Source organism: Fukomys damarensis, unplaced genomic scaffold (genome assembly GCF_012274545.1).
Source record: "Fukomys damarensis isolate Sample0158 unplaced genomic scaffold, DMR_v1.0_HiC HiC_scaffold_27, whole genome shotgun sequence".
Classification (NCBI taxonomy): Eukaryota; Metazoa; Chordata; class Mammalia; order Rodentia; family Bathyergidae; genus Fukomys; species Fukomys damarensis.
In genome coordinates this window covers 14918926-14946657 of record NW_022900939.1, presented here as the reverse complement: position 1 = coordinate 14946657, position 27732 = coordinate 14918926, and the positions used below count along the sequence as shown (strand labels likewise).

General features: G+C 39.2%; 1 protein-coding gene and 1 long non-coding RNA gene across 13 annotated transcripts in view; one reads left to right on the top strand and one right to left on the bottom strand.

Annotated features, from left to right (window-relative positions):
• The window catches only part of Cd44 (CD44 molecule (Indian blood group)), an 85536-nt gene extending 58611 nt beyond the window's left edge, over positions 1-26925 (top strand). For 4 of the 12 annotated variants that reach the window (XM_010612585.3, XM_010612584.3, XM_010612594.3 and 1 more), the window contains 10 exons: positions 20-133; positions 2611-2739; positions 4137-4262; positions 7463-7564; positions 9271-9360; positions 10228-10434; positions 13116-13181; positions 16733-16801; positions 18895-18973; positions 24612-26925. In XM_010612585.3, the coding sequence (XP_010610887.1) occupies positions 20-133; positions 2611-2739; positions 4137-4262; positions 7463-7564; positions 9271-9360; positions 10228-10434; positions 13116-13181; positions 16733-16801; positions 18895-18973; positions 24612-24816 (1187 nt within the window). In that variant the 3' untranslated portion in view covers positions 24817-26925. Of the gene's footprint in view, positions 1-19; positions 134-2610; positions 2740-4136; positions 4263-7462; positions 7565-9270; positions 9361-10227; positions 10435-13115; positions 13182-16732; positions 16802-18894; positions 18974-23335; positions 23354-24611 lie in introns of all 12 variants that reach the window. The other 8 variants (XM_010612587.3, XM_010612586.3, XM_010612588.3 and 5 more) reach the window with 8 other exon arrangements.
• Positions 18681-20894, bottom strand: LOC104854183. Its single transcript, XR_002024977.2, has 3 exons — positions 20823-20894; positions 19445-19612; positions 18681-18995 (listed from the first exon to the last, which is right to left on the bottom strand). It is a non-coding gene; the product is annotated as an uncharacterized LOC104854183 (long non-coding RNA).
• Positions 26926-27732: the final 807 nt, after the last annotated feature.

The following is a 27732-nucleotide window of genomic DNA, read 5'->3' as shown; positions in this document are numbered from 1 at the left end:
TTAACCATCATCACAACAGATATAGACAGAAATGACACCATTTCTGGAGAAAACTGGACCCAGGATGCACAGCCTCCTCTCATTCACCATGAGCATCAGGATGAAGAGGAGACCCCACATTCTACAAGCACAAGTAAGAAGGATGGCAGTCAGCAGTCACTGTTTACATGTGTTAGTAAAGGAATTCCAGGGGCTAGGGAAGACATTGTTTAGACATTGGACACATCTTCTATCTCCCCACAGTAATTTCTTTGATCTGTAGAGCTCAAGAAGCAAAATCAACACACAATTTTTTAGAAATTGGAAGAAAAGTGCTAACTTACCAGGTTGCTCAAAAGCCAGCATGTTGAAAAAGGAGATCTGAGTTATGGTTTGGGTTCCAGATGTACAGAGGTTCTTTGGGGAGATTTTTATGTGCTTATGGAAATGTACCGGTGAAAGCACACCCATTAGGTGCTTGCTAGTGGGATCTGGAAGGAAACGTTGTTACGTAGAAGGATCTTTGGAATCCTTAGCTTTTATCAAGATCTGTGATAAATCTAATTTCTTTTTCACCTTTGGTTCCTCATGGTGTTGTAGAATTTCATCCATTGTACTCTTGGAGCAGAGTCAGTAACTTGAAGTGGTCTATATTTGAATTTTACAGCTGATTTTTTTTTTCCTGTTTTCAAACCCAGAATAGCTTGAGGAAAACTTTGGTATTCTTGCTGTTATTTCTACTTAGGCACAAACATCTCATTTTGTAAAACAATCTCGTCTTGCCATTGGACTTGAGTGGTGAGGAATTTGACCAAAAAGCAAAACCAAGAAAAAGTAAAAAGTCTATATTCTTTTTTTGGATTTGCACTTCTGAGACATGGCTTCAGACAACTGAAGAAAAGTTTAAGGCATAGGTTACTAAGTCCCACACACTGTACTGGCCATGTCCAACAGACCTTACATCCCACTACTGCCTTAGTAGATTTGATCCATGCATAAGGATTCTAGGCTGAGTTAACAGAAAAGGAATAGAGAGGAAGCAGAAACATATATGCAACAAGATTCAGTTCCAGTCATCTTTGGGTTCTACCTGTGTCTCTCAGAAATTATTCTCAAAAGCTTGTGCCTAAGCAGAAAGGCTTGAGATTAATGAACCTACTGTCAAAAGGAGGTGGTGTGGGGGCATCACTCATAGAGGATAATTGAGAAAGCCAAATATGGCAAAATTTGACAAAGGGAAGGCAGTAATAATGCTTGCAAAAATTTAAAGGGAATCTGATGGGTGACTTCTGGGCTTTACCAAGTAGACATGACAACTTCTAAGAGAAAGTCGGTTTTCATATTCTGTGATGCAAATCTTATATTCTGCTAACCCATTCCTACTTGCACTGAAAGCAGACTTATTGGGCACTGAAAGGATCATTGTGTTTATAAAAGCAGTAATGAAAGGAGTATAGAATTATGTGTGTGTGTGTGTGTGTGTGTGTGTGTGTGTGTGTGTTTGCAAATGCACACATATACTTGCTTTTTTCCTTTAAGCTTTGATTACTATGGCAGTCTATGCTTGAATCCATTTTTCCTTTTCTATAATTATATTCAGGGTTTTTCTAACATCATTATTTGAGAAATTGATTTAGTCAGTGGGAGATTAAATTTAAAATTCTGACTTTTTTCTCCTTTTGGATAACCAGTTAACCCCAGGGATAGTTTGGCCAATGGAAAGGCAAAATGAGGAAATAAGTTTTTTTTTAATACATTTGTTGTTATCAAATCACATGTATAATTTCCTAAGATAATGGGATACAATCAATTTTACAAGCCACATAAAATAATTTCATTTTGCAAGCTTATAAGCACTCATTTCCTGGGTGAACTAGAAACTCGCTATTAGTTTCTGTAGATGAGTATGTCAGAGAGGCTTTGTGAGTTTTCCTGAGAGCACCCTGTTGGAATTTTATTCCATTTATTTTGTTTCTTTTAAAGAAGGTGGATGAAGCTTTAAGCCTGTTTCACATTACTTTTTTGTATAAATTTTCCCAAACTGACCAGAATAGGCACTGGATTAGTCGTGTTAAGAAGCAGTTTCAGATGTCATGTAGATGTAGCCATGTAATGAATCGGTGTAGTACCATCTCAGACACCCCAAAGATTTTCATACTGGGCAAATAAGTCACTGGTTCACTTCAAATGTTTGTGTTTATATAGTATGTGACACATTGGAGAAGTTCTACTATGCCATGACATCGTCATAAGTTGTTTTAAAATATATTAAGAGATTACTCTTTGAACAGTTCTCTGTGAAAGGATATGTGAGGTCCTAGACTAGAGTAAAATGAGAATAGTACTGGGAATGCATGGGTTATGGTCTCTTCCTAACTCTGTGTCCAATCTGTCTACTTGATTATGAGCAAATCAAACTTTCTTTGGGCTCTAGTTTTCCCATCTAAAAAAAATATAATAGACTGGACCATTTAATTTCTAAATATTCTGAAAGAATATCAGTAACCTCTGTCTGAGCTGGCTTCCTTTTCTACCTTCTGTCCCCACGTCTGTGCCCTTAACGTAGAAGGTAAGAGCTGTTGGTGGAGAAAATTGGGTAATTGTGGCTCATGATTGACATTCTTCTCACAGCCTGGGCAGCTCCTAGTAGCACAACAGGAGAAACAGCTACCCAGAAAGAACAGTGGTTTGACAGAGGATGGCATGGGGAATATCTCCAAACACCAAGAGAAGACTCTGACTCAACAGCAGGGACAACTGGTAATGAATAGTTCCATAAGCAAATGTGGGCAGAAACTTCCTTTTGAGTTAAATGTGGGGCATTGAGGATATTGAACTAAAGGACACTGAAAGAACTGTCATAAGATATTAGGCTTCTTAATAAGTCATGCTGGTAGTGAACACAAAGCCACATCTTAAAACACTTCTAACAAATCACCTGAACAGGAACAAACATAAAAGTACATAAGAACTGTGCCCTGGAGTGTGTCACTTCCAAATCTAGTTTTGGACCTCCCCTATAGAGATCCTGACCTTATAAAATACTTCCTTCTGTTTTGTAAGGGAACCCACCATCTAATGTGCGTCCAACTTTGCAATGTGATTCTGAGAAATACTAGGCTTGTGAGAAAGAATTTTGTCAGAACCCTAGTGTTTGAAGAAGCGGATCCAGACATGAGAAAATTGACACCCATCTGATGCCATTTGGCCTTTAGTTCATATCTGTTTGGTAATTTTTCCTTGATTATGCAATTTTTTTTACAAACAAGTCACCTCTTTTCTTGAGTTGTGGGATCGTAGAAGTGGGACTCAAGACTTGTCGTCGTCTCTAAGTCTTTCCAATAACTTGCCTCTTCAAGCTCCTATGCATGATTCTTTTGTCTGTGTGGCTTAAGCATTGAGATCTGTCCTGCCTAGTGCAGAATGTGAATCTCATGTTCTTACTTAGTATGAGTGGGAAATAGCCCATGCTTCCATTTGCATCATAGAATACAGTGCATAATATCTTTCAGCGCATGGCCATTTCTCAATAAATTCCTAGTGAAGCAATAGATTCAGTGAATGGCTATGTGGTATGGTTGTTGCTGGGTGATAGTATTATCTTTTCTATCTCTACTTCTGTACTGGCACAGAATGAAGCAAAGGTCATGAGCTTTGTCCTCTGTCACTTACACCATAAATCTCATTATTAGAAGCTAATGCTTCTAACAGCTTTCATTCATTTTTTTGTGATGAATGGCATTTGCTTTCCTGTTTATTACTGGAGAAACTGCTACTTAAATCTTTCTCTAGGTCCTTGTGCATTTTACTGGGATTTGGTTGTCTTATGGTGACATCATGGCCCTGGGCTCTTGTACTTCCTCATTTAGGGTCTGTGGCACAATGGGTCAAGAACTGCCTCTTCATCTTCCTTTGATGCCTATAAGTTATCTTCTGTTCATGCAAAAGTTGAAAATGTTTAATGTCCTCCAGTTCACATGCTGATTGCCAACAAATTAGAATGAATGAACCAAACCTCTGAATTATTCTGCATTTATATAACTTCTTTGCTCTTTGTACCGGGAAGATAGCCTCATTGTCTTGTCCAGAGAATAAAATATGTCAATGTATCTCTAGCCTAATGTCAATTAACACTTTGAACTGCATGGTCACAACAGTCTCAGCCCACAACAGCCATCCCAGTCAAAGAATGACAACACAGAGTCAAGAGGACATTTCCTGGACTGAGTTCTTCGACCCAATCTCACATCCAATGAGAAGAGATCCTCAGACAGAAAGGATAGGTAATAGCCTCTAAGTTTTTTTATGTATTACATTTTTAACATTCACCTTTTTTTCCCCAGAAACATTCTTTTGGTTTTAGACTAATCTACTTTCTTAAGATATTTGGCTTTCTTCAAAAGTTAATTTTTTTCATAGACTCATGCCTTAGTTACTTTTCTTATTGTTTGGACAAAATACCCAACAGCCACAAGTTAAAGGAAGAAAAATTTATTTAGCTGACTGTAGAGATTTCCGTCCATAGTTAGCTGGCTCCAAAGCAGGATGGCATGGCAGAGGAGAAACAGTCCATGCCATGTTGGGCAGAAGGCAGCAGGCAGCAAACCTCCCTTTACCTTTTATCTCATCCAGGCTAAAAGGTTTCTGGGCAGTGCTACCCACACTCAGGGAAGGCCTTCACATTATCCGTACCCCGAACTATGCTAATTAAAATCAGTGGACTAATTTAGTACCACACACCCTTAATTCTAGTATTAAATGCCCTCCCTAGAACCAGCCAGCTCCAAAAAGCCCCACCTATGAGTGCATGAGGTTTGGGGGGACCTCTAGAGCCATAACAGACTGGTATCCAACTGAATATGAATTCCTAGGCTGAAAGTGAAGGATTTCCTCAGGATTAAAAAATAATTATTTCTGGGCTGCTAAGAGTAGGAGTCATTTCCTCTGAGGGAGGGGTATTTCTACTTCCACATGCAAGGTTTTCAAATAAACAAACTGATGGATTCAGTGACTATTTCTACGATAGACTCAGAGATACTTGTCTTACAAAGAAATCTGAGAGGTTAAAAAATTGGTGAGTAGTTATTCTAAACAAGTAACTAGAAAGCTCAGAAAACTTTATTATTTATTCTTGTCACATTTGAAGATTACATGGTACCCAGTAGTTTACTGTTAGCCTTCAATGAATGTTTTTGAATTTAGTGGGTGAATAATTTTTATAACAGATGAAATTCTTTTTTTTAAATTCTTTTATATTTTTTCCTGAGAATTTCTAAAAGGGAAGGATGACACTAGTAGTAGCTCTGCAAAAATGGAAAATTGTGAATTTATTTGTCCAGTTTTTATATTCAAAAAGAATTTTCTTTGATTATGACAGATCACAGCTTACCTAGCAGAGAATATGTGGTGCCTCTCCTGTATCAGTATCAAATAAGTAGAGGAATCAATATTTCTTATTATACCCTTGAATAGAGTTAAGTTTTTTTTCTTGTGGACAAGCTGTCCTGACCACAGAAATGTAACATTCCAAAAGAGTGACAAATCAAAATTACCAAAATAGGGTGTGATTTTACAGTTGTGGAATAACATATATTATCTGGATATAAATTGCCAAACATCTGTATCGCATAAACTTTACTAAAATGAGTTCTAAGAGGATAATGAGAATGTCTCTTGGTATTAACTAAGCACAAAGTTATCTCTAAAATGAATCTAAGAATTTCTATAGTTTTATTTCTTTAGAATACTCTATTTCTTGCCCAAATATTAGTGATCCAGATATCCCTTGAACTATAATCAGCATTAAATACCTGCTAATGTGCAAAGCATTATGGAAACAAGTTTCTTTAAAGAACTTTAAAATTTAGCTGGCAAAAAAAGAAAAAAGAATTAGAAGCAAAACAGATCTAGCAGTGTGAGACAATAATACCTGTGAAATGAATGTTACCAATAATAAACACTAAAGAAATTCAGAGGAGACCATACGTGCCAGCTAGCATCAGAGAAAGATGGATTATATCTTATTTTTGAAAAATAAAAAAAAATTGAGTAAGCAGAGGAAGAAAGTGGGCAGAAGAATTTCTATGAAGAAGACTCATGTAAAGGGGGACATAAAGGAAAATAAGTCAAGGCGTGACTATGTCAGAGTGAGTGGGCCCATTTGTCACAAATGAAGAGAGGTCTGAGTGGGGCTGCTGTTTTAAATTAAAGTGCCATATGCAGACCCAGTACACATTTTTTTATGCAAATGGATTCTGGAGGCTCTGATGACATCCATGGTGGATCCCAAGCCAACAAAAGAGCCTCAGAATCAATATTAAATCTCCATACCAAAGAAGGAGATTCCTCTACATGGGTAAATATATGGCTTTAACTCTAGAGGAGCATGATGTCTCTTGAAAGATTCTACACATAAGACTGAAACTGAACCAGAGTGGCTGGAGCCCATCAACAGGCAGGGCTTCTTTTTGGCAGATTATCCATGTGAAATTTTGGTTTGGATTAACTAACCTTTCTACTTTGATATCTGGGATAGCAGAGTTGGCCACACATTTTTTTTCCTGCATAGATCTTGATTGTCTTTTCTGTTAGCACTGAGAGGCTGCAATGCAGATGTGGGTACCCAATAGTCCAGTGCTTCTCTCTGGAGTCATTTGGAACTGATTAAATCTTCCCAGAGGCACTAGTGTTAATGGACTGATCAGAGTGGAGAGGCAGTTGTGTTGATGGTGCTTATGGGTTGTTTGGCGTCTATTTCACTTAGGACTTGTCATTTCAGCAGAATAGATCTGTGATGACCATTGCAAAAAGCATCTATAAATACCTCGGTAAAATTTCAGCTCCTCTTAGCATTTTGTGCACAGTAAATTCCAAAATTATCTGTATTTGTGTTTAGGGGAAAATGATTGAGTGATATCCACTGCTTATTTCTTCCCCTGTGTACTCCCTGTGGTCTCTGCCAAGATAAGACAGCATGAGGATTTTGTGTCTTTTTCTGAATGCTGACTTTGTGAAGAAAAAAGGACTAAATGATGGTAGAAGGCTATTATAAAAGTCATATTGCCCAATAAGCAGGAAGTCGCAGAACAATGCCTGAACAGTGCGCTTTGTTTTTTCCCTCATGTGTGAGTTGCTAAGAAAGGCTATGTGTATGGAATGGGACACAGTCACACATGGGTTAGGTTTTTGTCTCTGCAAGGTTTGGGAGTCTCATCATATGTTCATGTGTGATACAACTAGACCCAGAAAAAACAAACAAAATCATAGCTTTCATACAATTCAGTCCCTAAATAAAAGCCAGCTACTTCTTGTGACACTCTTTTGAAGAAACAATACTTTATCCTGATTCTAAAGACATGAATCAGTATGTACTTTCTTTCCTCTTACTAGGTTTGAATCTAAAAATAATGTGGCTATAGAACATAAATGGCCATCAGGTGGTGGTTTAGGAAATAAAGCAATAACACTAATTTAATTCCTTCAGATTTGGACACCAGTCATAGTACATCAGTTCAGCCTACTGCAGATCCAAACACAGATTTGGTGGAAGACTCGGACAGGAAAAGACCTCTTTCAGTGACAACTCGTAAGGACAATGACACTCAGTCCCTTGTCAACCTATCCCCCTGCTTCCACTCTTGTTCATTTGGCCAAAATGGTGGCCAAGTTGGTGGTGGAATGGTGCATTTGCTATGTGGCTCAGATCAGCCCAGGGTGTTAAGCTCTTTTCTTTGTCTGTATTTCATATGAGGTTCTTTATATCTGATTTTACCTTTATTCTTGGTGCCTCCAGATTCAATGACTTTATGTTGAAAAATAAAGAAAAAGGATGTAGAACTCGATTCACCTTGATTTTCCTTCTCTAATTGGTCATGTCAGTGACATCAAAGATCACATCTAAGACAGTGTTTCCTTTGTGTTTTAACTGACCATCTCTTTTTTATTCCCATCCTTCCTCCAATCAAGGCACAAGGACTGCCTTTCTGATAGTGAAAGGGTATTTTGGGTGCCAGAAAATCATACAGTAGGGAAATCACATTAGCTCATAAAGGAGGGGCAAAATGTAGTGTTGAAATTTGACAAAGCTGTCAAATTTCTTGGAATAAAAAAGAAATACTTGCTAATATCTAGTAGGAAGGGATGTTAAATTTCTAGTAGCCTTAATTTCCACCATATGTTCAGTGATAATCTAGAGATCAGCCTAAAGTCATTCATGATTCCTTGGCAGAATATGAAAGAAATCCAGAATTAAGAGGGTCACATTTCACTGCTTGATACAAAGAATGGGCAGAGCCATTTATGTTAGCCCTTTAGGCAAAGGAAAAAATCAGTAAGCATGTGTTGATTGTCAGCAATGTAAATTAGCACAATGTTAAGCATCAAAGGAACAGTAAAATAGCCTATGAATGGCCTTTGCTAATGAAGAACTTGTATTTCCATTTTATATTACTGTTGGCTTTTGTTCAGAAATTGGGTTTGGGATTTGGTGAATATCTGAATCCTGGTTATGGTATTTATTTGGTGGTGGACATGGCTTATAGTTGTGCTTTATGGAATGCTTGCACCTGGAACTTGGCAATCAGCACCATTCTTACAAGAATTAAAAGGTGATAAACTCAAAATAATCAAAGAGATTTCAGATCTGGGCAGTAGTTCAACTTCAAATGGATACAAGTCATTGAGGCCTTGGTGTTTGCACAGGCAAGCATTTCCTTGGTGTGGTAATGAAAATCCTTGTGCACAGATGAGATCAAAAGCCTAGTAATAGAGTGAAATTGTTACTTTAATTTAATGATCTCTAGAAGGGAGTTATGAATTTCCTTGTGCAAATTTGATTTGAGTTTCTTGAGCAGATTATCCCAATGGGCTTCTTTCTCTTTTGTAGGTGTTGTTTTCTGCACAGTCACACTTCTGACTGGTAGATGTTCCTCATTTTTGATAAGGGGCACTGAAACCCAAACATTCTTTTCCATGCCTCTGCATTTTCTGGTTTTTCTTAGTGCCCACGAGCAATGCTACCATGTGGGATGATCCAGGGTGGGGAAATTTTGGACTCAGTCTTCACCTTGCAACCTTACCTTTGTTTCTTATATTGGGAATTAAAAGGGCCAATGAATGTCAAAACAGAATTCTGATGTTTCTTTCAATAAAAGGACAATATTGTGCACAAATCTCCATCTCACTATGCACCTATCCCTTTGAATAGTATAGGCAGATCCTCCCTGTTAGTGACGACAGAGGATCTGTATCATGGTTCCAAATTAACACTCGATTCACCCCTCATTGAAACAGAGCAGAGTGATTCTCAGAGCTTCTCTACATCGCATGGAGAAATGGAAGAAGATAAAGGCCATCCAACAACTTCTACTCTGACATCTGGCAGTAAGGATTAAAGAACCCAGTTGGCTTCAGCTATTGATAAAAAATCAATGTCTCATGGGTGCTCTTGTGGTGTCTTTGGTGGAGGTACATGCATTGGCTGTTACTAGTACTGTTCCTTTTCGCCAAAAGGTGCATCTGGTGGTGGTTTCTGATTTTTCTGCTTTGTAGACCTCCTAGAAGTCTGCTGTATAGACCTCTTAGGAGACCATTAAGCATGAACTATATTTCTTAGCCTTAAAAGTCAGATTTCTTTAATGCTATAATTAGTGATTTGGTTAAAATAATACATTGCTTCTATGATATATACAATTGGTCTAAAATTCTGATTATATAACTCTTATATTCCTCCCATTAATATTAATGTGTCATTTTTCCTCTGGATCATAATTCCACAGTGCTGGTGACTAAGAAGCATTGCCCATCTGGCATAGGAAAGAATAATTAAATTGGCAGCCTCAAGTTTTTAAAATCATTCATTTGCCATTCCAATTGCAGATAGCATAATTTTACCCTTCAAGTCAATGGTATGTTTTTTCCACTTCATCAAAGGTGACTCCAGTTGAGAAAGAGCTCATGGTTATCTAGTACCTGAGTTGACTTCAAAGTTACAGTTGTGATGGCACAAGCCTTACCCGGGTAGCTCAGGCAAATGTTGCAAAAACGCTTCTTGTGGGTATTAGGATCACCAAAATCTCTTCTGTTGAACAAGGGCAGGATTCAATAGTGTGGCAAACTTCTCTGTCTTTTACTCTTGATCTTGGATAAATGTTAGGAAGCTTCTGCAGCCATTGCATATTCTGAAGACAGATACGTGGTGCGTGGTGATATTACAGATGTGGGTTTATCACTGACTCCACCTCCACACAGATAGACATCCTGCCGGAGGGGGCAGAAGAGGTGGAACTATTTCCGAAGACTCAACTACTTCCCTGGAAGGTTATACCCCTCATTATCCAGACACAAAAGAAAACAGGACCCTCATCCCAGTGACCCCTGCTAATACTGGGGCCGTTGGAAAAACTGAAGTTACTGTTTTTGGAGAGCCTAACTCTGATGTTGATCACTCCTTACCAGGTAATTTGGCCGTTTTTTATCTGGGCTACTTTCTCTAGAGAGAGAAACAACATATACTTTCCTCTTACAGAGTTATTTTCTATATAGACTGTGATTAGGCCTCTTTGTGACATCATCACTTGACATCAATTCTAATGCCAGGGAATTTGGATTTACTTAAGGTACAATAATGTTTCCATTTGTTAATATATTTTCCATTTATTTTTGTGAGTCAGTTGTTATGGTAGAATTTCTTTCTTTATTTTATTCTTCATCCTGTGACGTATCAAGGTGAAACATGTGAAGATAATATTCTTATAGATCAAAATAATTTGTATGTTAGCAATTTCATTGGCTTCGATTAATAAATGCTGCTTCTTTAGTAAAGTTTCACTCAACATAAGAATCTTTGTTCTGAATTTTTTATTTTTGGTGATGGATTAATCAATTTTACTTTTGGTGATGGGCTGGAGGCTAAATCTCTTCTAGTCATGTTACACTTAAAACTTCATTTTAAAATCTAATATTAATGATAGGAGCCACTTATTTTATTGTAATAATAAAGAAATGACATATTCCATGAAGTTTGACAGGGACCCAGAATAAGACTGCTCAAATAAGCAGTCCTCTCTACTCCCCGCCCCACTCCAGTTGGATTAAGAAACTGATACTGAAGAAAGAGGAATTGGCTAAGAAACTAAAAACTGATTCGCTCCTCTAGTACCATTATTCAAGTACTCCTTACCATTCAATCATTAACACATATTGTGTTTATAGAAGAGATCCCCCTTCCCCAAAAGAAAAAAGGTATCATAAGAGGATCCTATATGCAAAACAGAGACCAACTGGAATGTTCTAACTAAGGTAGGACAAGAGAATCCAGTATGTCATGTGCTTAGTGTCATTCCTTTGGCCTGCCCACATTAGGGCTTCGAAGAAAATTGTTTAAAATTGCTGACATCAGTGATATTGGCAAAACAAAGACCCTCTTAGTATTTTGTGTAGCATAAACCTGCTCTTCCTTATTGAAAACTCTAAGTGCCATTGTCAGTTTTCTTCTAGAGGAGTAAATCTTCGAGTTCAGTCTCATTTCTTTTGCAAAGCAATGCCTATTGTTCAACCTAATGGATTTAAAATTTAAAAGGGCCATTTTAATCATCCTAGAAGGCTTATATAGCCTAATCATTAGTAAATAAAATTATTTCAACCAAATTGGTATTTCTTCTGTATTTGTATATGAAAAACCATGATATAGATGGATTTTTCATGGTTCTTCATGGATTCAATAACTAGTAAGACATTTCCTTCTCTTCTTAAATTTTCTTCCAAAACACTCATATATGTATAGTTCTGTCTGTACTTTTTTTTCAATACTTATGCTTAATATTAAGAACTAAAGCATTTGTGATCATGGTGGCAGTGGTGGTGCTGGGTTTAGTGATGGTGATGGTGATTTTGATCATGGGACAACTATCAATATGGCATTCTTGTTCGTGCTGTGTTCTGTTATTCTAACCTTCAGCCCAGGAACAAAACAATCTATGTCTTTAAATATAATCAGGAGAGTATTACAAGTGACCCATCTCCATCTTTCCTAATCAAGGAAATGGTAATGATCAGGCTACTCTGTATTCATTATAGGCATCTTCATAGTCAGTAACTACCTGCAATTTGTAAAACTGTTGAACTGTGTGTTTGTGTGTGTGTGTGTGTGTGTGTGTGTGTGTGTGTGTGTAAAGATGCTAGTATACTTTAAAAATTGTTAGCCGGGTGTGGTGGCACACGCATATAATGCTAGCACTTGGGGGGCTGAGGCAGGAGGATCGCTGTGAGTTTGAGGCCAGCCTGGGCTACATAGGGAGTTCCAGGACAGTCTCAACTACATAGTGAGAACCTGTTTCAAATATCAAAAAAAAAGGCAATAAAAATTGTTGAGGGTTTGTGGAGGAGCTGAAGAATTTCCATATGTCAAATCTAAGATTTTAATTGTGGAGTTAGATTTTAGCAACTCATGAGTTTTTCTCTATCTAAAGCCTTCCTGTAATTGATATTTGAGATTATATTGATTGCAGATGCCCAACATATGGCTTAACTTTTGAAAAATATTAGCTGGACTTTATTCTAATACCCAGGAACAAATTTTCTACATGTTATCCTCTTATCCTCTCTTTTTTCATTTACTTTAAATATGTTGCTGAATTTTCTTTTTGGATCTTTACATCATTCAAACCCAGGATTGCTTAAATACAGTACAATTTCCTGGCTCAGATAAATCTCTTTAAAAATCTCATCCCCTGAGCCAGATTGCAATTTTCCAGTGACCACACACCTCAGTCTAATTCTTATAGTCCTTATTTAACATCCACATTGCTTAGATTCAACCTCAGATCTGAAAACCATTATAATCTTTTAGTTAGAGTGTCTTGTGTCACAGTTCTTAGATTTCTACTACACTTTCTATGGTATGGTTTTAAATGGCTGGGCTACCTCCATCTCCTTAATTTTGATGAAAAATAAGTCAGTGGGCTAAACAAGGAGTGGTCATTCATGATATGAACCCAGTCAAGACTCTTCACATCATTTCTTGGTTACATTTAAAAGAATAAACTTCATAATGGACTTGTGAAAATACAACATAAGGAAATGCAGCTTGCAGTGTGAGCAGAGACCCAGGACTAACTTTCCTTCCTTGGCTATTACAGGAGATCAAGACACATTCATAGACCCCAACGAACGCTCCCATACTACTAGTGATTCGAAATCTGATGGTGAGTTTGAAATTACTTTAGTCATTTACTGCTATACTCATTGAACTTGATAATTACTAACAAAGTATGAGTCGTTTCTAGAGAATAGATTAATACTCTGTTAGCAGGCATTAAAATCACAGAGAGGACCATGAAATCACATTTCTGGTCCTCACCTTGGGAAGTTTTTGAATTGGTTAGTGTGGGGAAGAGCCCAAGCTTTTGTATTTTTAATAAACTCCCTGGCAATACTGATAACTTCTGGGACTTTGGTGACTACTGCTCTGGAGAAAAATCTTTCATTTGAAAGGATCAGGAAGAATCCAAGTAAGGGCCCAATTTAACACTGCCCTGTGCCCGAGTGACTATGAGCACAGGTTTTGAAATAAAAATAGCTTGTGTTTGATCCTCAGTTCCTCTACATAGTAAAGGAGCAAGGTGCTTATAGGGGCTGAGATTCAATTTCCTAACGAGATTGGGATAATAATTGTCAGAGGACATTGTTTCAAAGACTAAATGATAGAATTCATTGTAAAGCCCTTAGCATAATCTCTGGTACATAGCATAGTAACTAACATTTGAGAATTTACTATGTGACTGTAAGTACCATTATCCAAGACACTTTACCTGTATTAGGTTGGACCACCTTAAACTGATAGTTCTGTAGCCCAAGAATAATCAATATCAGCAAATTTAGAGTTCACCTGATAATAATGGATTGGATTATCCTAGAGACCCCCTGATGTACATAAGTACTCTTATTGTCCCCACATCACAGATGAAACTAAATCTTAGACAGGGTTAGTAACCTGGCCAAGTTGACATACTAGTGAGTGGTGGAGTCGAGTGTAGTCCCAGGATTTCCTGTTGCCTCTCGTAAGAGCTCCACTGCTGGAGAAAGCACCCCTGTTACTAACTACTGCCAGGCATGCATTGTTAAATCGATTCCTGTTTGCTCTGACTCAGATCTCAGCCCCTGAAAATGTTACTTCAGGCGGCAAAGTCTGACATAAGGTTTACTTCTGACCTTTCACTACTGGGGCTATTGAGAGGTTCTGCTATTCCCACCAACTGTGGTCTCCCAAGCATCACAAAACCAGGTGACCTATATCCATATAAGTTATCACTCTTCCCTGCCTGCCCAGGTTGGAGCAAGGGTTGCCTCCAGGTTTAAAGCAAATCCGAAGAAAGACATTTACATGATGGCTGCAATAATAACCCTTTATGTTTCTACCCTGGGATCTAGGGTTTACTAGAAAAGTTTCTGGAGTACAGGCAAAAGTCTGAGACTCACTGGGATCCTTGGATAGGGCATGTTCAAATGTTCCAGCCTCAGTTTCCTTATCAATAATGAAGATCAGATCATCTACTTCAATTACTTCCTGGAGTGTGTGTGAGGAGCCCAAGGTATCACGAATGAAAAAGTATTTGGGAAACAGGAGGAAATTACTATTAAAAGCCATGTTCTCTAAAGCCAGCAGACCCCAGCTACCCTAAGTATGGTCCTTGAACCAGCAACAGAGACATTAGTTAGGAGCTTGTTGGAAATGCAGAATCTATGTGTAGTGTAGAGACACTGAATCAGGATCTGCATTTTAACCAAGTTCCTCCCCCCAGGTGGTTTGTGGGTGTGATAAAATTTAAAAATCTCTGTCTTCCACTGTCTTTCTCATAGCTGAATCCAGTTGAATGATCACTGTCTGCCTTTATCAGGTTGGGTGTCATCTTCCAACTATAGTGCCCAGTACCCTGTGTTGCAGAACTTGCGCTCCTGGTTGGTTCTGCCCTGGCTGGATTAGCAGATCTCTAGGGTACAAGAGAGGCTGGCTGTCTATTGCCTATGCTCTTTGGTTTTTGCTTGAAATGAGAATCAGGTGGGCAGGGCCTTGTCTCTTTTGTTTGGCTCCCATGCAAGTGTGTATTGTTCAAACAAGAGGCTTCATTTTGTTGTGCATAAATACAGATCTTTCCTTGCTGGGAGCATTTTATTTTTAAATCAATACAAAGAGATGTGATCTATTAGTGTACTCTCTTTCAAATATCAAAGGCTGTTATGAGCCAGGAAAAAAAAAGATCAGCAAAGATGACGGCACCTTTTAAGTGTTTTCCAAGGCCAAGGATCTCCAGTTTACATGGTCAATATCTCAGGTGAAAACCTTCCAATGGCCAAACACACTGGGAACAGGTAGGGAAAGTGCCTTGGAGTCCTCTGAGGTTGTAAAATAAAAGGTCACTGGCAAAATGAGATGACCTATGTTAAAATAGCCACACATCTGTAAGAATTTGTTTTGCTGCATTTTGAGTTTCATCAAAAACTTCAAATTGTTGAGCCCTCCTACCCTGAAATAATGATTGCAATCAAGATTTTAGTGTCTACTTTACATAGTCAGAAGTTTGGCTTTCTAAGAAAACCCTACCATCTTCATTCACCAACTAGCCAAACAAGCTTCCCCAGGTTTTTCTCCCATTGGTGGCCTTGAGGATTCTACAGCAGGTCCCCATTTCCCATGAGATAAAAAGCTAATTTTAGTGCAACATTTTCAAGATTTACTCTCAACTAGAGGATGAAACATATAAAAACAAAACAAAACAAAAAATCATAAAGCTTCAGTTTTAGGTAAGTCTTCTTAGCAAGATGTCTTAGACATTTCTTTTAAAACTTGATGTCTTCCTCATTTTGATAAGTCACCTTTGGTTTTGACTTGTACAGCACATCTTTTGCAATGCTTTTGCCCAACTTCAGTGGTTTTTTTGGTTCACATCCTTATTTTGTGATTTATTAATAGAAAAGTGTTCATTTTTCTAACAAAAATCATACATTCACTAATAAGTTAGCAGGGACTCTAATAAGGTGATTTTTCATTGACAGAAAAGGTCATTGCCCCAAAACCTGTATTTCTCAGTGTTCATGTTAATTTCTGTGATGATAGTGGATATGATTTTTAGGCTCACTTTGAGTTTTCTGGCACATCTGAAGCTCCTAGGGAGCTCATAAAGATGAAGATACTGATTCAGTAGGTCTGGAGGGAAGCCTGAGATTCTGCATTCCCAGCAAGCCCACAAGCAATGGTTCTGCTACTGGTTTAGAGGGCCATACTTTGGGTAGCAAGGCCCGACATTAAACATAGAAAATAGCAACTACAAACTGTTACAGTGTTTGTGTGCTTCTTTCTTTAAACGTCTGTAAAATGTTGATGAAGTGGAGTATCTTACAATCTCCATATTACAAGACAGAAAACCCAGACTTGTCAAAGGCAACCTTACCTAGCACAAGTTGCTAGCAAGAGACAGAGGTAGGGTTTGAATCCATGACTGTCCAGCTCAAAAGGCCAGTCCCAGTCTTAAGCACTGCACACACCACTGCTCCTGAGATTTTCATGTTTCCACATACACATAACACATCCATGCCTTAGCCTTAATTGCACTGCACTTTTAGGGGTGCTAATCTCTTGCACAATACTTTATAGTTGTCTGTGGCTACTAGCTTCTTGGTGATGTAGATCTTGGAGGCTGGAACTCCTGGTGGTACATTCCAAACTTGGGCTGAGACATCTTTTCGTTTATCTCCTTAGGACACTCAAGTGGGACTCGAAGTGGGGCAAGCACGGCCTCTCCTCCTGAAAGGAGACCCCAGATTCCAGGTGAGTTTCAAATTGTAAAGGAAAAAAAGTGGTTTTTTCTCAAAATATCCCAGGAAAGAAAAAGAGACCTAATCAAGTGTGTACTCTCCTAATTCCCCAATCCTTGAACCTGATGGTTTCTCTTTGCAAAACGAAGGATGCACGATAATACTCTAACCTCTTGGCAAGAAAAGGTAGAACACTGTTTTATCCTGGGTCCTCTGGGTTCCACAGAGGGACTGAATTCACATTCAAACCTATCCCTTCCTCATCACAAAAAAGTGCCCTGTTAGTTACCAAAGCTTCCTTCCCAAGAGAACGTTCACCCTGGGGTCTCCTCCATGTCATACTCAAGTCCTTCCTTTCCCAGCCCAGTTTCCCCTTTATTACTGGGACCAAAGTGAAGCATGTGATTTTTTTTTCCACATTGCAGACACAGAAGAGATAAAAGAGCAATCTGGGTTGAGTGGAGAGAAATCATTGTTCTGGTCCCAAAACTAGTTTTTCTTGAGGGGTCGTCCACTGATCAGGCTGGAAGGAAATTTTCAGAAAATAGTACTACAAAATACACAGCGAGGCATCTGAGACACCTGGCTAACCTGGGCATCAAATTTAAGGCAATTAGTGAAAATTGTTTATTTGGCTTGGGGTCAAAATTGAACATTTGTACAGGGAGATTGCAAAAGGGAAGGTATTTCCTAGTGCACATTACCTTTTTAGTTCTCTCCTGAGAAGTCTCTAAACTGAGCCATCCTTGGGGAGAGGGAAGAATATGGGGTGTGTAATGCTCCTTTGCTTTGGCTTGCCCAAGCACACCTGAAGGCAGAGCGTGTGCAGAGAGCGAGGGAAGGACAAGGGCAACATAGTGGTAGTTGGGCATGGGATTCTTCCTGTCCTGGTGGGGTGAACGTTTGACATCTCAGTGCTGGCGACCAGGCCAGGATGGGGGTGGGGGACGAAGAACAGATGTGGTAGCCTGCTTCCTGTCATGCTTCTGGAGGTGAGGCAAAAGCGGAAATGGGAGGAAACCAAGATGTGCAAAGAGAGGTAGAGAGTGATGACATCTCATCTCTCTTCTTTGTCAAGTCTTGACTCATTGTGCACACATGCAACTGAATGGATTCAACTTTGCCAAGTCATATTTTATTCCTATTAACCTTGATTTCCAAACATGTATAAAATATTTATTGGCCCATAAATAATGCATAATTGTCAAGCACATTTTAGGAAATACAACCAAACAAATGGATGAAAGTATAAATTGCGTATTTTCTCACCACCCAGAAGCACTATAGTTATGTTATCATTTTAATACCCATTCTTCCTGTCATTTTGCAATGTAATCTATGTACAAAAATGGCATTATACCATTTGCTTGGCCAGCATTCCTTCCTGGTTAATCACAGCTTTCCGTGTTATTAAATATCTTCCCTTTATCATAATACATAATACAATTGATATACCCTAACTTATTTAGTGAATCTCTTACTATTTGATATTAGGTTACTGCCAACTTCTATTACTATAAATAATATAGCAATGAATATCGTGGCAACTAAAGTTGAGGTCCTGTATGTTCCCTGAGGTATAAACATGAATATTTTGAAGGCTATTGTCAAGTAGGCCCACATGAACCTCTAGTAATGTTTACAAATTTACCTTGCTTCCTCCTTCCATTGTCCCACCCACTAGAATGTGATCTCCATTCTTATTTCTGAACAAAATAGAAGGCAAGTGTTCTGATACAGGAAAGGCATGTTTCTCTCAATGGAAGCATAAATTTCCTTTCATCTATTTAATGACACTGCACCAAAAGCATCTACAAGTTTCAACAAGTTTCATTCTCTATGGTTTTAGAAACCTATTTTTCCAGGCAGGACTGTGAAAATCCTGACTGATGATAAAAGATTAGTATGAAAGTTCTGTTGAACCAACTCCTGTAGCAAAATCACTCTTTTAGAATGAGACGCTGGTTGGCTGGACCCTTTGGTCAAGCCTTTCTACAGTGCTGACTGTAGTCCTTGTTTAGCCAAGGCCGATGTTCCAGTTGCATTTTTTGTTTTCCAAAGTTTGTTTCTGATGTTCACACATGCCTTTTGTTTCACTTGCACCAGAATGGCTCATCATCTTGGCATCTCTCTTGGCCCTGGCTTTGATTCTTGCTGTTTGCATCGCTGTCAACAGTCGGAGAAGGTAAGAGGCTGCTCGTTGGGGCCTGCAATTTTGAAGAGTATCTTTTAAACTGAGGCTTTCCATCCTTGCTGCTCATAGTATAGTGCCTGAAACCAGCAGCTTCAGCACCCTGGCAGTTTATTAGAAATGGAGAATCTCAGACACAAGCCCAGAGTCTCACTTAACAAGATCCCAAGAACTTTTTGTGCATGCAAACGGAAACATCTGTAATTATTTGGATTCTTACATATTGGTTGAATCTTATGGTTCTTAATTTTTTCATGGTTAAACTGGGTACTCTGATAAAAGTTACAAAATATCTCACCATAAAGGCATATAAAAATATGTACTTACTGATTTGTTAAGCAAGTATTTATTAAGTGCGTTAATGATGCACAAAATGTATAATGATTCAGGGGTTGAGTGGTCACTGATTGGTCATTGCTGTCTGTCAGCCCATTTGAGGTCCAGGGAATTGTCCACAGCCCTTACCTGCAGCAGATGATGGTTTTTCATTTTGTCTGTTGCTTGTTTTTATAATGATGTTATTTTCTATTTTCTGAAAACTGAAGTTGGAAGGGCTCAGGTCACAGCCTAGGAAGAGCTTCGGAACCGTGAAGGACTTTCTTTCAGAAAGTGTCTCAGTTACTTTTCCTGTTGCTGAGACAAAATACCCAACTCCCAAAGTTAAAGGAGAAAAAGTTTATTTTGGCTTACAGTCCGTCAAGGTTTCAGTGCAAAGTCAGCTGGCTCCAAGGCACGAAAGTATGGCACAGGAGCATCACAGAGAAGAAACAGTCCATAGTACAGCAGGCAGAAGTAGCAGCAGCAAGAAAAGTGCTTGCTGTGACAGCAGCAGCCATTTCTGTCTGTTATGTTGTATCTCATACCCATAATCCTCGCACCCTTAATCCTAGCACTGCACTGTGAGTCAATCCCAGAACCACATTCTTAAACCAACATCACACTCTCTAGGTCCAGCCACCTCTGAAAAGCCCCATCTGTAACCACAGGAGGCTTTGGAGGACATCTTGAGTCAAGCCATACAGAAAGTGAATTAAGATTTTATACGCTTAAAGGCCCCTTTCTCTCCCTAGCTCAACCAAAGGTTCACATTTACAAAGTTATTTACAGGATGCATATACTTGGTTGAACCATGACCAGCCTCCAGAAATAATACTAACTAAAGTGAGGCAAAGTAGTAATCGTTCTGCCAACGGAGAAAATGAACTTTAGCCAGAGGTATCTTAAAACTACAAGTCTAATTTGCTACCTTTAAATAAGTGGATTTTTAAATAAATAAATTTCCCACTTTTAAATAAAAATAAATTCATTTTATGAGCATGTGCATAAGAGCACTAACTTTTTGTAAACATCCCTGGAGATTGCTTCTTATAAGGTAAGAGAGTTTTATTTCCAAGCAGGGCCACGTTTATTGTGCCTCTCAATCATCCCACAAGCCAGAAATGCCCCTGAGTTTGGGAGAAGCCCCTGAGAGAATTATAAACTCTGTGCTGTTGGCTCTTAACAAGCAATAGACATCTAACTCCAGTGCCATGCACAGCCTTTGCAATTTTAGCAATTTTTCTAATTATCCAAAGACATCAAATGATGCCATTTTATGCTTCTAACAAGTTAATAAAAGTGCTACATTAAAGTCAAATAGCTGTGTTGCTGTCTATATATTTGGGAGCATAATAAAGAATTCGTCATAATAGCTGATTCCCATAAGGAAGAAAAACTAGGAGAAAAATCTGAAAGACTCCAATGGGCTCCTACATCTAAATGGAAAGAGTTTGTTTTGTTTTTTTTTTTTAGTTGAATTTAAATGAGACTTGGGAAAGCCCTTACAAAGAGTCTTTGTACTTACCCCCAGCTTCCTTGTTTTCCCTTGGATTACTTTTGCTTAATTAAATATGAATTTCCTTTTGTTTGAAATCAGCCCTTTTTGTTCCAGGCCCTAGAATGTAGCACTTTGGCTCACAGATTCAGTCCATAAGCTGTGCAGATGTCACCATGGCAACTTGGCCTGGACGCTGTGGACGTGGGGAGCCCTCTGAGAAGCATCTTAACTGTCCCCAGAGCAGCTGGAGTCGTTACATTGCAGCTGGTTAGCTCCCAAGTCGCTCCCTGTCTTGTCAGAGCAGAGGAGCCCCATGGCTCCCCTCCCCCTCCACCCAAGACCAGCAGTCACCCTAGCAACAGGCAAACAGGGACAGCCAGGATTCGGCACAGCAAGTATCTCACCGGGAAAGTAGCTGTTTGGATGCCATAAATCACTGTGTCCTGATTTGATAATTGAAAACAGATTTGCTACGCAGCTAAAGGGTGGTTAAGGGCTGCATGTTTCCCTGAATGTATGCAGCGTGCTTACAGCTGACAGCCCATTTCTAATCCTCTTAGAAGGCTGGGGCCTTTCTGCTTTGAGCGTGATATTTAAGAGATATGCAGAATCCTATTTCCATCAAAGAAAGTTTAGCTGGGTCTCCAAAGGGCATTCATTTATTCAGCAAACATCTTTGGAGTGGCTCCTCTGACTATTAGCACTGATGAGGAAGAGAGGAGAGACAACAAAAAGTACCATCACTTCTCTAAAAGAATCTTGAGATTCAGTGGCAGTAGAGCCACTGCTAAATCGGGGTTGGTGACTGCTAGTGGAAAACAGCCTCAGAGCCAGTCATAATTACCGAAATTATGGTTGCAAGAGCGATAGCAGAAAAGTGTTGGCTTTGAGGCTGTGATGCAGGACTGGGCGGGGCTTGGAAGTATAATAGCCACATGTGGCTAGTGGCTACTATACGGGATGGCACAGACCTAAAACAGTGTAAGAAATCCATAAATATCTTTCAGGAATTTCATGTCCCCTCCACGTAGAAGGGACATGAAATCAGTTGTTAAATTTCTTGCCTAAGTCTTTTGAGATACATCCCTGCATTCTAAATCCTACCCAACCTATTCCAACTTACCTGAGATCTCAGTTTGGGTCCTTTTGCACTGTGTGGACACTGTGTGTCCAGAAAACCCCCAAGATGTAAGGGAAGAGGAGACACAGGCTGCAAGATGCAATTCAGTGAGGCTTTCTGGTCTTTGGAGATAGAAAATCTAAGCTATGATTCTGGCAGCGAGCTATATGCAAGGCTTTGGATAATACCCATGACCTCTTGGACTCTGTGTCCATTTTACACAATGAAGAAGCTAGACCAGATGATCTCTAAAGACTTCTCAGCTCTCACATTCCTTCCAGTTTCCTGTAACTAAGAAAAATCTTTAAAATTTATAACTTGCCTCTTAAAGGTACAGATTAAATGTCTAGAGAACTTAATATTGGCCTGAGAATCATTTTGCCTCCTGAAATAACTCAGACACATGAATCCAAGGGGAAATGGTATATGCCAAAGGTCTAATACAATGTTCCTGTTTTCTACAGGCCAAGGGTTACCATTTTCAAAATCAGCTTCAATTGAGTTAATATTAATCCTCGCCCCATTGCATGCACCGTTTTCCAAACTTACAGATCACTTTCCCACAATGTTTTGTTCCCATCTCTCAACTATCCATAAGGCAGGCAAATAGAAATTACTTCAGTTAGGCAATGTTTCTCCAAAGAACACAGGGTACCACCTGAGAATCTGAAATAATACAAGCCACAGTAGTCTACTTTTAAGTCAGCCTTTTAAGCCGACCTCAGAGTGTGTAAAACAAGGTAGGTGGAGGCAGCCAGAGACCAGTGAAGACCATTCATAGGCTCTAGTTGCATTAACAATTACAGCCAGCATTTCTTGAATGGTGACTGTATTCCAGATACTGTTCTAACTACTTAAGCAAGGCCTTCATCTCCTCAACCCACACTGTTCATTAGAGCAACGAATAATAATAACAATAGATTTATTATTGAGTTCCAGGTTCTGTGCCAAGGGCTTTTCACCATTCTATGAGATCGATACTTTTAACAGCCCGATTTTACAGGTTGGAAAACAAGCTCAGAGAGGTTAAGGGAGTATCCCCCGGGCATACAACTCTAAGGTCTAACAACCAAAACTTCAAGGCTCTGCTCTTGACCATACACCTTACTGTCTATGTGGCCTCCATCCATGTTCCCTGCTCTTACAAGTCACATTTCAAGCATCTTTCCCTCCACCTTTCACAAAGCCTCCTGCCAGAGGATATAGGCTCTACCTCCTGTTGGAGAGGTAAAATTTCTGTTTCCCCAAACAAGAGATTAAAGTTTATGGCTTTGGCAGTTCTACAAGGAATGGCCCATGATAATAAATAATGGAGGCTTTGTCTCTGCAACTCCAAACATCCAGTGGCAAAGTGAACAATTCTGACTTCATAATGCATCCAAATCTCCAGATGGTTGGCAGCATTGATTGATAGAGCAAGGCAGAAAGGTCTAGAAAGGTCCCTTGTCATAAAGGTCTAGGTTTGAATATGGTCAGTTTCACCCCTTGTACGACATCAAACTAGTTTTTAAACTTCTCTGAGTCTCAGTCTCTACTGCTGTATAATGGGGAGAAAAAGCTGCTTTACAGGATTATTGTAAAGATTACAGAAAATTACTTTTAACACATCTGGGATTCAGGAAGTACTCAATAAATGGCAATTCATCTCTGCTCGTCCCAATTTGCTTGTAGTTATGCAGCTGTGAATCTTTCTGTTAATCACAGTCTAGCTGCTATATGGGTGACAGTGATTGTGTTACAGGAAAAAAGAAGCAAGCACTGGGCTGGGAGGTATGAAGCAATGGTATGGCATTTCTCAAGGTCAAAGTCAACATCATGCTTTCACGTAGAAGACCTTCTTACACTTTTGAATCTCAAGTAGTTTCTGAGAAACCTTAAAGTTACAGTAAATAATGTGTCTTAGGTTGTTAAATCTTCTACATCCAGGGTTATATAAAAATTAGCCAATGTTAGGAACAAATCAATGAGTGACCTTATGCTTCTAGAACAATGTCTTCTGATTCTTTTCTATATATGCAGTAGAATACTGACAAGGCCAACAAAGTGTTAATGGGAAAAGGAAATAGTAGGACTTTCTTAAATACACAGTTCAGAATGATTAATAGTGATCATGTGATCATGTTGATGGCTTCTCTAAATTTGCAGGAACTGCTGAAGTACTTAAAAGAGGCAAATATTTCCATTGTGTAGTACGATAAAAGGAGAATTAGAACTTGGGGATCAGAGCAGTCTGAGTCCTTACTCTGACTGATTGTTGAGTAACATGGAGGAGATCCTGAAATCTCAGCTCCCATGCTCTTTTTTACTATAGTAGTGGGTTATAGTAGCACTGGATTCCCAGAGTTCTGGACATTGATTCTTATATTTGTGCTTCAGTTGTTCCCCAAGGACTTGTTAAACCTCCAATAGGGGATCACTGCCTAGAGTTTTCTGACTCAGTAGATCTGGAGTGGAACTGAAAATTTGCATTTCTCACAGGGTCACAGGTTTTACTTTTGCTGCTGGTCCACTTTCATAAATACTGATTGCTAAGATTCAGTAAGATAAAGTAGCAAGAGTATTGAATAAGTTGAGTGTTCGGCCCATATTAAGACCATCAAATTAGTGATGACCATGGTGAAGATCAGTGATGATGATCATAGTGATGAGGTGTGAGTCACTGTACCCTTTCTAACATAATTCTTTTATATTATCAGGTGTGGGCAGAAGAAAAAGCTGGTGATCAACAATGGCAATGGAGCGGTGGAGGACAGAAAGCCAAGTGGACTCAATGGAGAGGCCAGCAAGTCTCAGGAAATGGTGCATTTGGTGAACAAGGAACCATCAGAGACCCCAGACCAGTTTATGACAGCTGACGAGACACGGAACCTGCAAAATGTGGACATGAAGATTGGGGTGTAAGATTTACACCATTATCTTGGAAAAAAACCCCACAGTTGGAGACACAACCATTACAGGGACCTGGGACACTTAACAGATGCAATGTGCTACTGATTGTTTTATTGGGGATCATTTTTTAGCATAAATTTTTCTATTCCTTTTTGTTTTTGTGTTTTTTTTTTTTAAAGTCAGGTCCAGTTGATAAAAACAGCATTGCTTTTTGAAACGAGAGTCCACCCCCCACCCAAGCCCCACCTGCCAGGTAACAGCCACCAGCCAAGGACATTCCTGGGACCAGGAAGGATTGGTTCCTGGGGCCAGGAAGGATTGGTTCCTGGGGCCAGGAAGGATTGGTTCCTGGGAGGAAATTTGAATGGGTCCATATTGCTTCTCCAGTAGCCTAATCCTGGGTCATTGGTTTCCAGTGGGGCAGGAGATTGCGGTGTTCCAGGTGCACATCCTCTCTTACAGATGCCCTGGAAGTTTATGTGTTGCTTCGGGGAGAAACCCAAAGGGTGAAGCTATTTATCTGTAGTAAGCTATTTATCTGTGTTTTTGAAATATTAAACCCTGAACATCCTTCGATGAGTATGACTTTTTTCCCAGATTACTTTGTCAAAGGAACAAAAGGGTTTAAGCTAATTCGCAATAAACATCTATACTTTTTCCATCTTAACCCTTTGTGCTGTGATCTTTCACTTTCTAAACTGCAGGGTCCAGATCTCGATAGCTCTTCATGAAGAGCTGAGAATAGTCCCCTAAACTCAGCTCATAGGCCCCCTTTCCCCCACTCTGCTAAATTGCCTAGAAGATCAAGGAAGACAGCACTATTTTGTTTCTAAAGAGGTCTAAAGGCTTACTCTGCTTTTCTGGAATCAGAACTGTGAGCAGAAGAGCTCCTGCCATTTTTCCATTTCAGTAGCCACCTCTCTCTCCCCTGAAAGGCTTTGAAAAGCCACATTTCATGTGCATGACCCATCATTTGTGGAGTCCCATTTTGCAGATGCTCATTCTCTTAGTGATTTCCAAAAATAACAGGCAAATGCCTTTTGACATTTTGTTTTAAAAAGAGAAGCCAACAGAAATGAAAGAAGAGTCGGGGCCAACTGATTAGCACAAGCTGGTGAGGTGGAATGCTGTGTAAATCCTGTTTGACTATGTTTATGGCTGTATTTGTTTATCCTTCGACATTGTCTGTATGCACTTGCCCCTCCAGATGAGTTAAGCATGTGGGGAATCCCAAGTTATAGGCTTCCCACTATTGGAATCTTATCGCAAGATGAGCAGGTTTATGGCTAAATGAATGAATAGGCTCTTTGTTCTGACCTCATGTTTTTTCCGAGTTAACAAGTTTTCCATGACATTTCTTCATCAGTCAGGCTTTCCCATTGGTCCTGGAATTCCCAAAGACTACTTGTAATCATACAGACTGAATCTGTACAGTTAAAGGGTTCTGTAAACTGGGATCTGATTTCCTCAGACCTCCAGAAAAGTCACTTGTTGCCTGAACTGATATGCTTAATTGGGAATGTTTCTTAAATAACAAAAGAAGAAGGAAAACAACTTCCAATTTAGATCAGTGGTGGGTTAATACAGAGATTTTTTTTTTTTTTTTTTTAGCCATGACACTAGGACAATTTGATTATGCATCTTTCCTGCCAGTGACTTGGCAGGTGACCTGAGCTAAGTCCTTACACAGGGTCTTATTTATAAAAGTAAGAGGCCAGCATTTATTTTGCAAAGCACCCTAAGAGCTTAACATGTACATTTTCCTGCAACTATAAATCTTTCTTGTCTCCTGAGGGCTTTCTTTAAATTAACTCTGGGTAAAAATTTGAAGGATGCCAAAGATACTTTCAATAATACATTTTACAGATTCTAGCCTGATAAAATGGATTTTTCCAACAGAACCTCTCAAAAAGTTTTCCATTGAGATCCATTGCACCAAGAACCACTTTTTTAGCCAACATTTATTTAATCCTGTTACTGCAGAATAGAAGAAATATCCAACTCTTCTGGAAGAGTAAAATATACTTAGGAACAGGAATAACATGACCCAAACTGGCACACCTATAATCCCAGGACTTTGGGGTGGGGGGAGCAGAAGCAGAAGGCTCACAAGTTCAAGCAAGAGCCTGTCTCAAAAAAGAGAATGGGGAGGGCCAGAGATTTAGCTCAGTGGCACCACACCTGCCTCATAAGTACAAAGTCCTGATTTCGATCCCTGGCACCAAAAGCAAAACAAAACAAAAGAAATGCACACACAATGGACTTTTTTATTTTGGACAACACAAATCCACATACATACTCCATTGCTACCTCTATTTAAAAAAAAAAAAAAAAAAAAAGAAAGAAAAATGATAATATGGTCCATTCAGTTTTACATTGTAGGTGTGTCTGTTTGTAAGTCCTTTATGTTTATTTTTCAGAAATTAGCCAGTTGTTCATGTACATACAATGACCATTGCTACCATTACTTTGAGTTTTCAGAGCACATCCTCTCTCTGGTTTTTGTATATTTATTGATGAAAGCATGATATGTTTATTGCCAAGTTGAAAGTTCTTATTGGAAAGTATTAAAAGGCTTACATTAAAAGGCTAAATGAAATGGACTCAGGAGTCTCTAATTTAAGGTGGACTGGGAGGTTGCGGGGGCAGAACTGGTATGATCTGCATGTCTGTGTAATATGGAAACAACCATAAAAGCTTTCAGAGGTTACTGAAGCCTCACACTCCTTTTTTCTAAAGGAAAAATTATATGGATTTCCATCACTTAACGTCTTGTTTTGGAGAAAGAAGTGAAATGCTTTTTTTGGCACTGGGGATCGAACTCCTGACCTTGCACTTGCAAGGCAGGTGTCAGCATCCCTTAGCTAAATCCCCAGCCCGGTGATAATTCTTTAAAAGCAAGAACTACTCTGGGATTAAAGAGAGGAG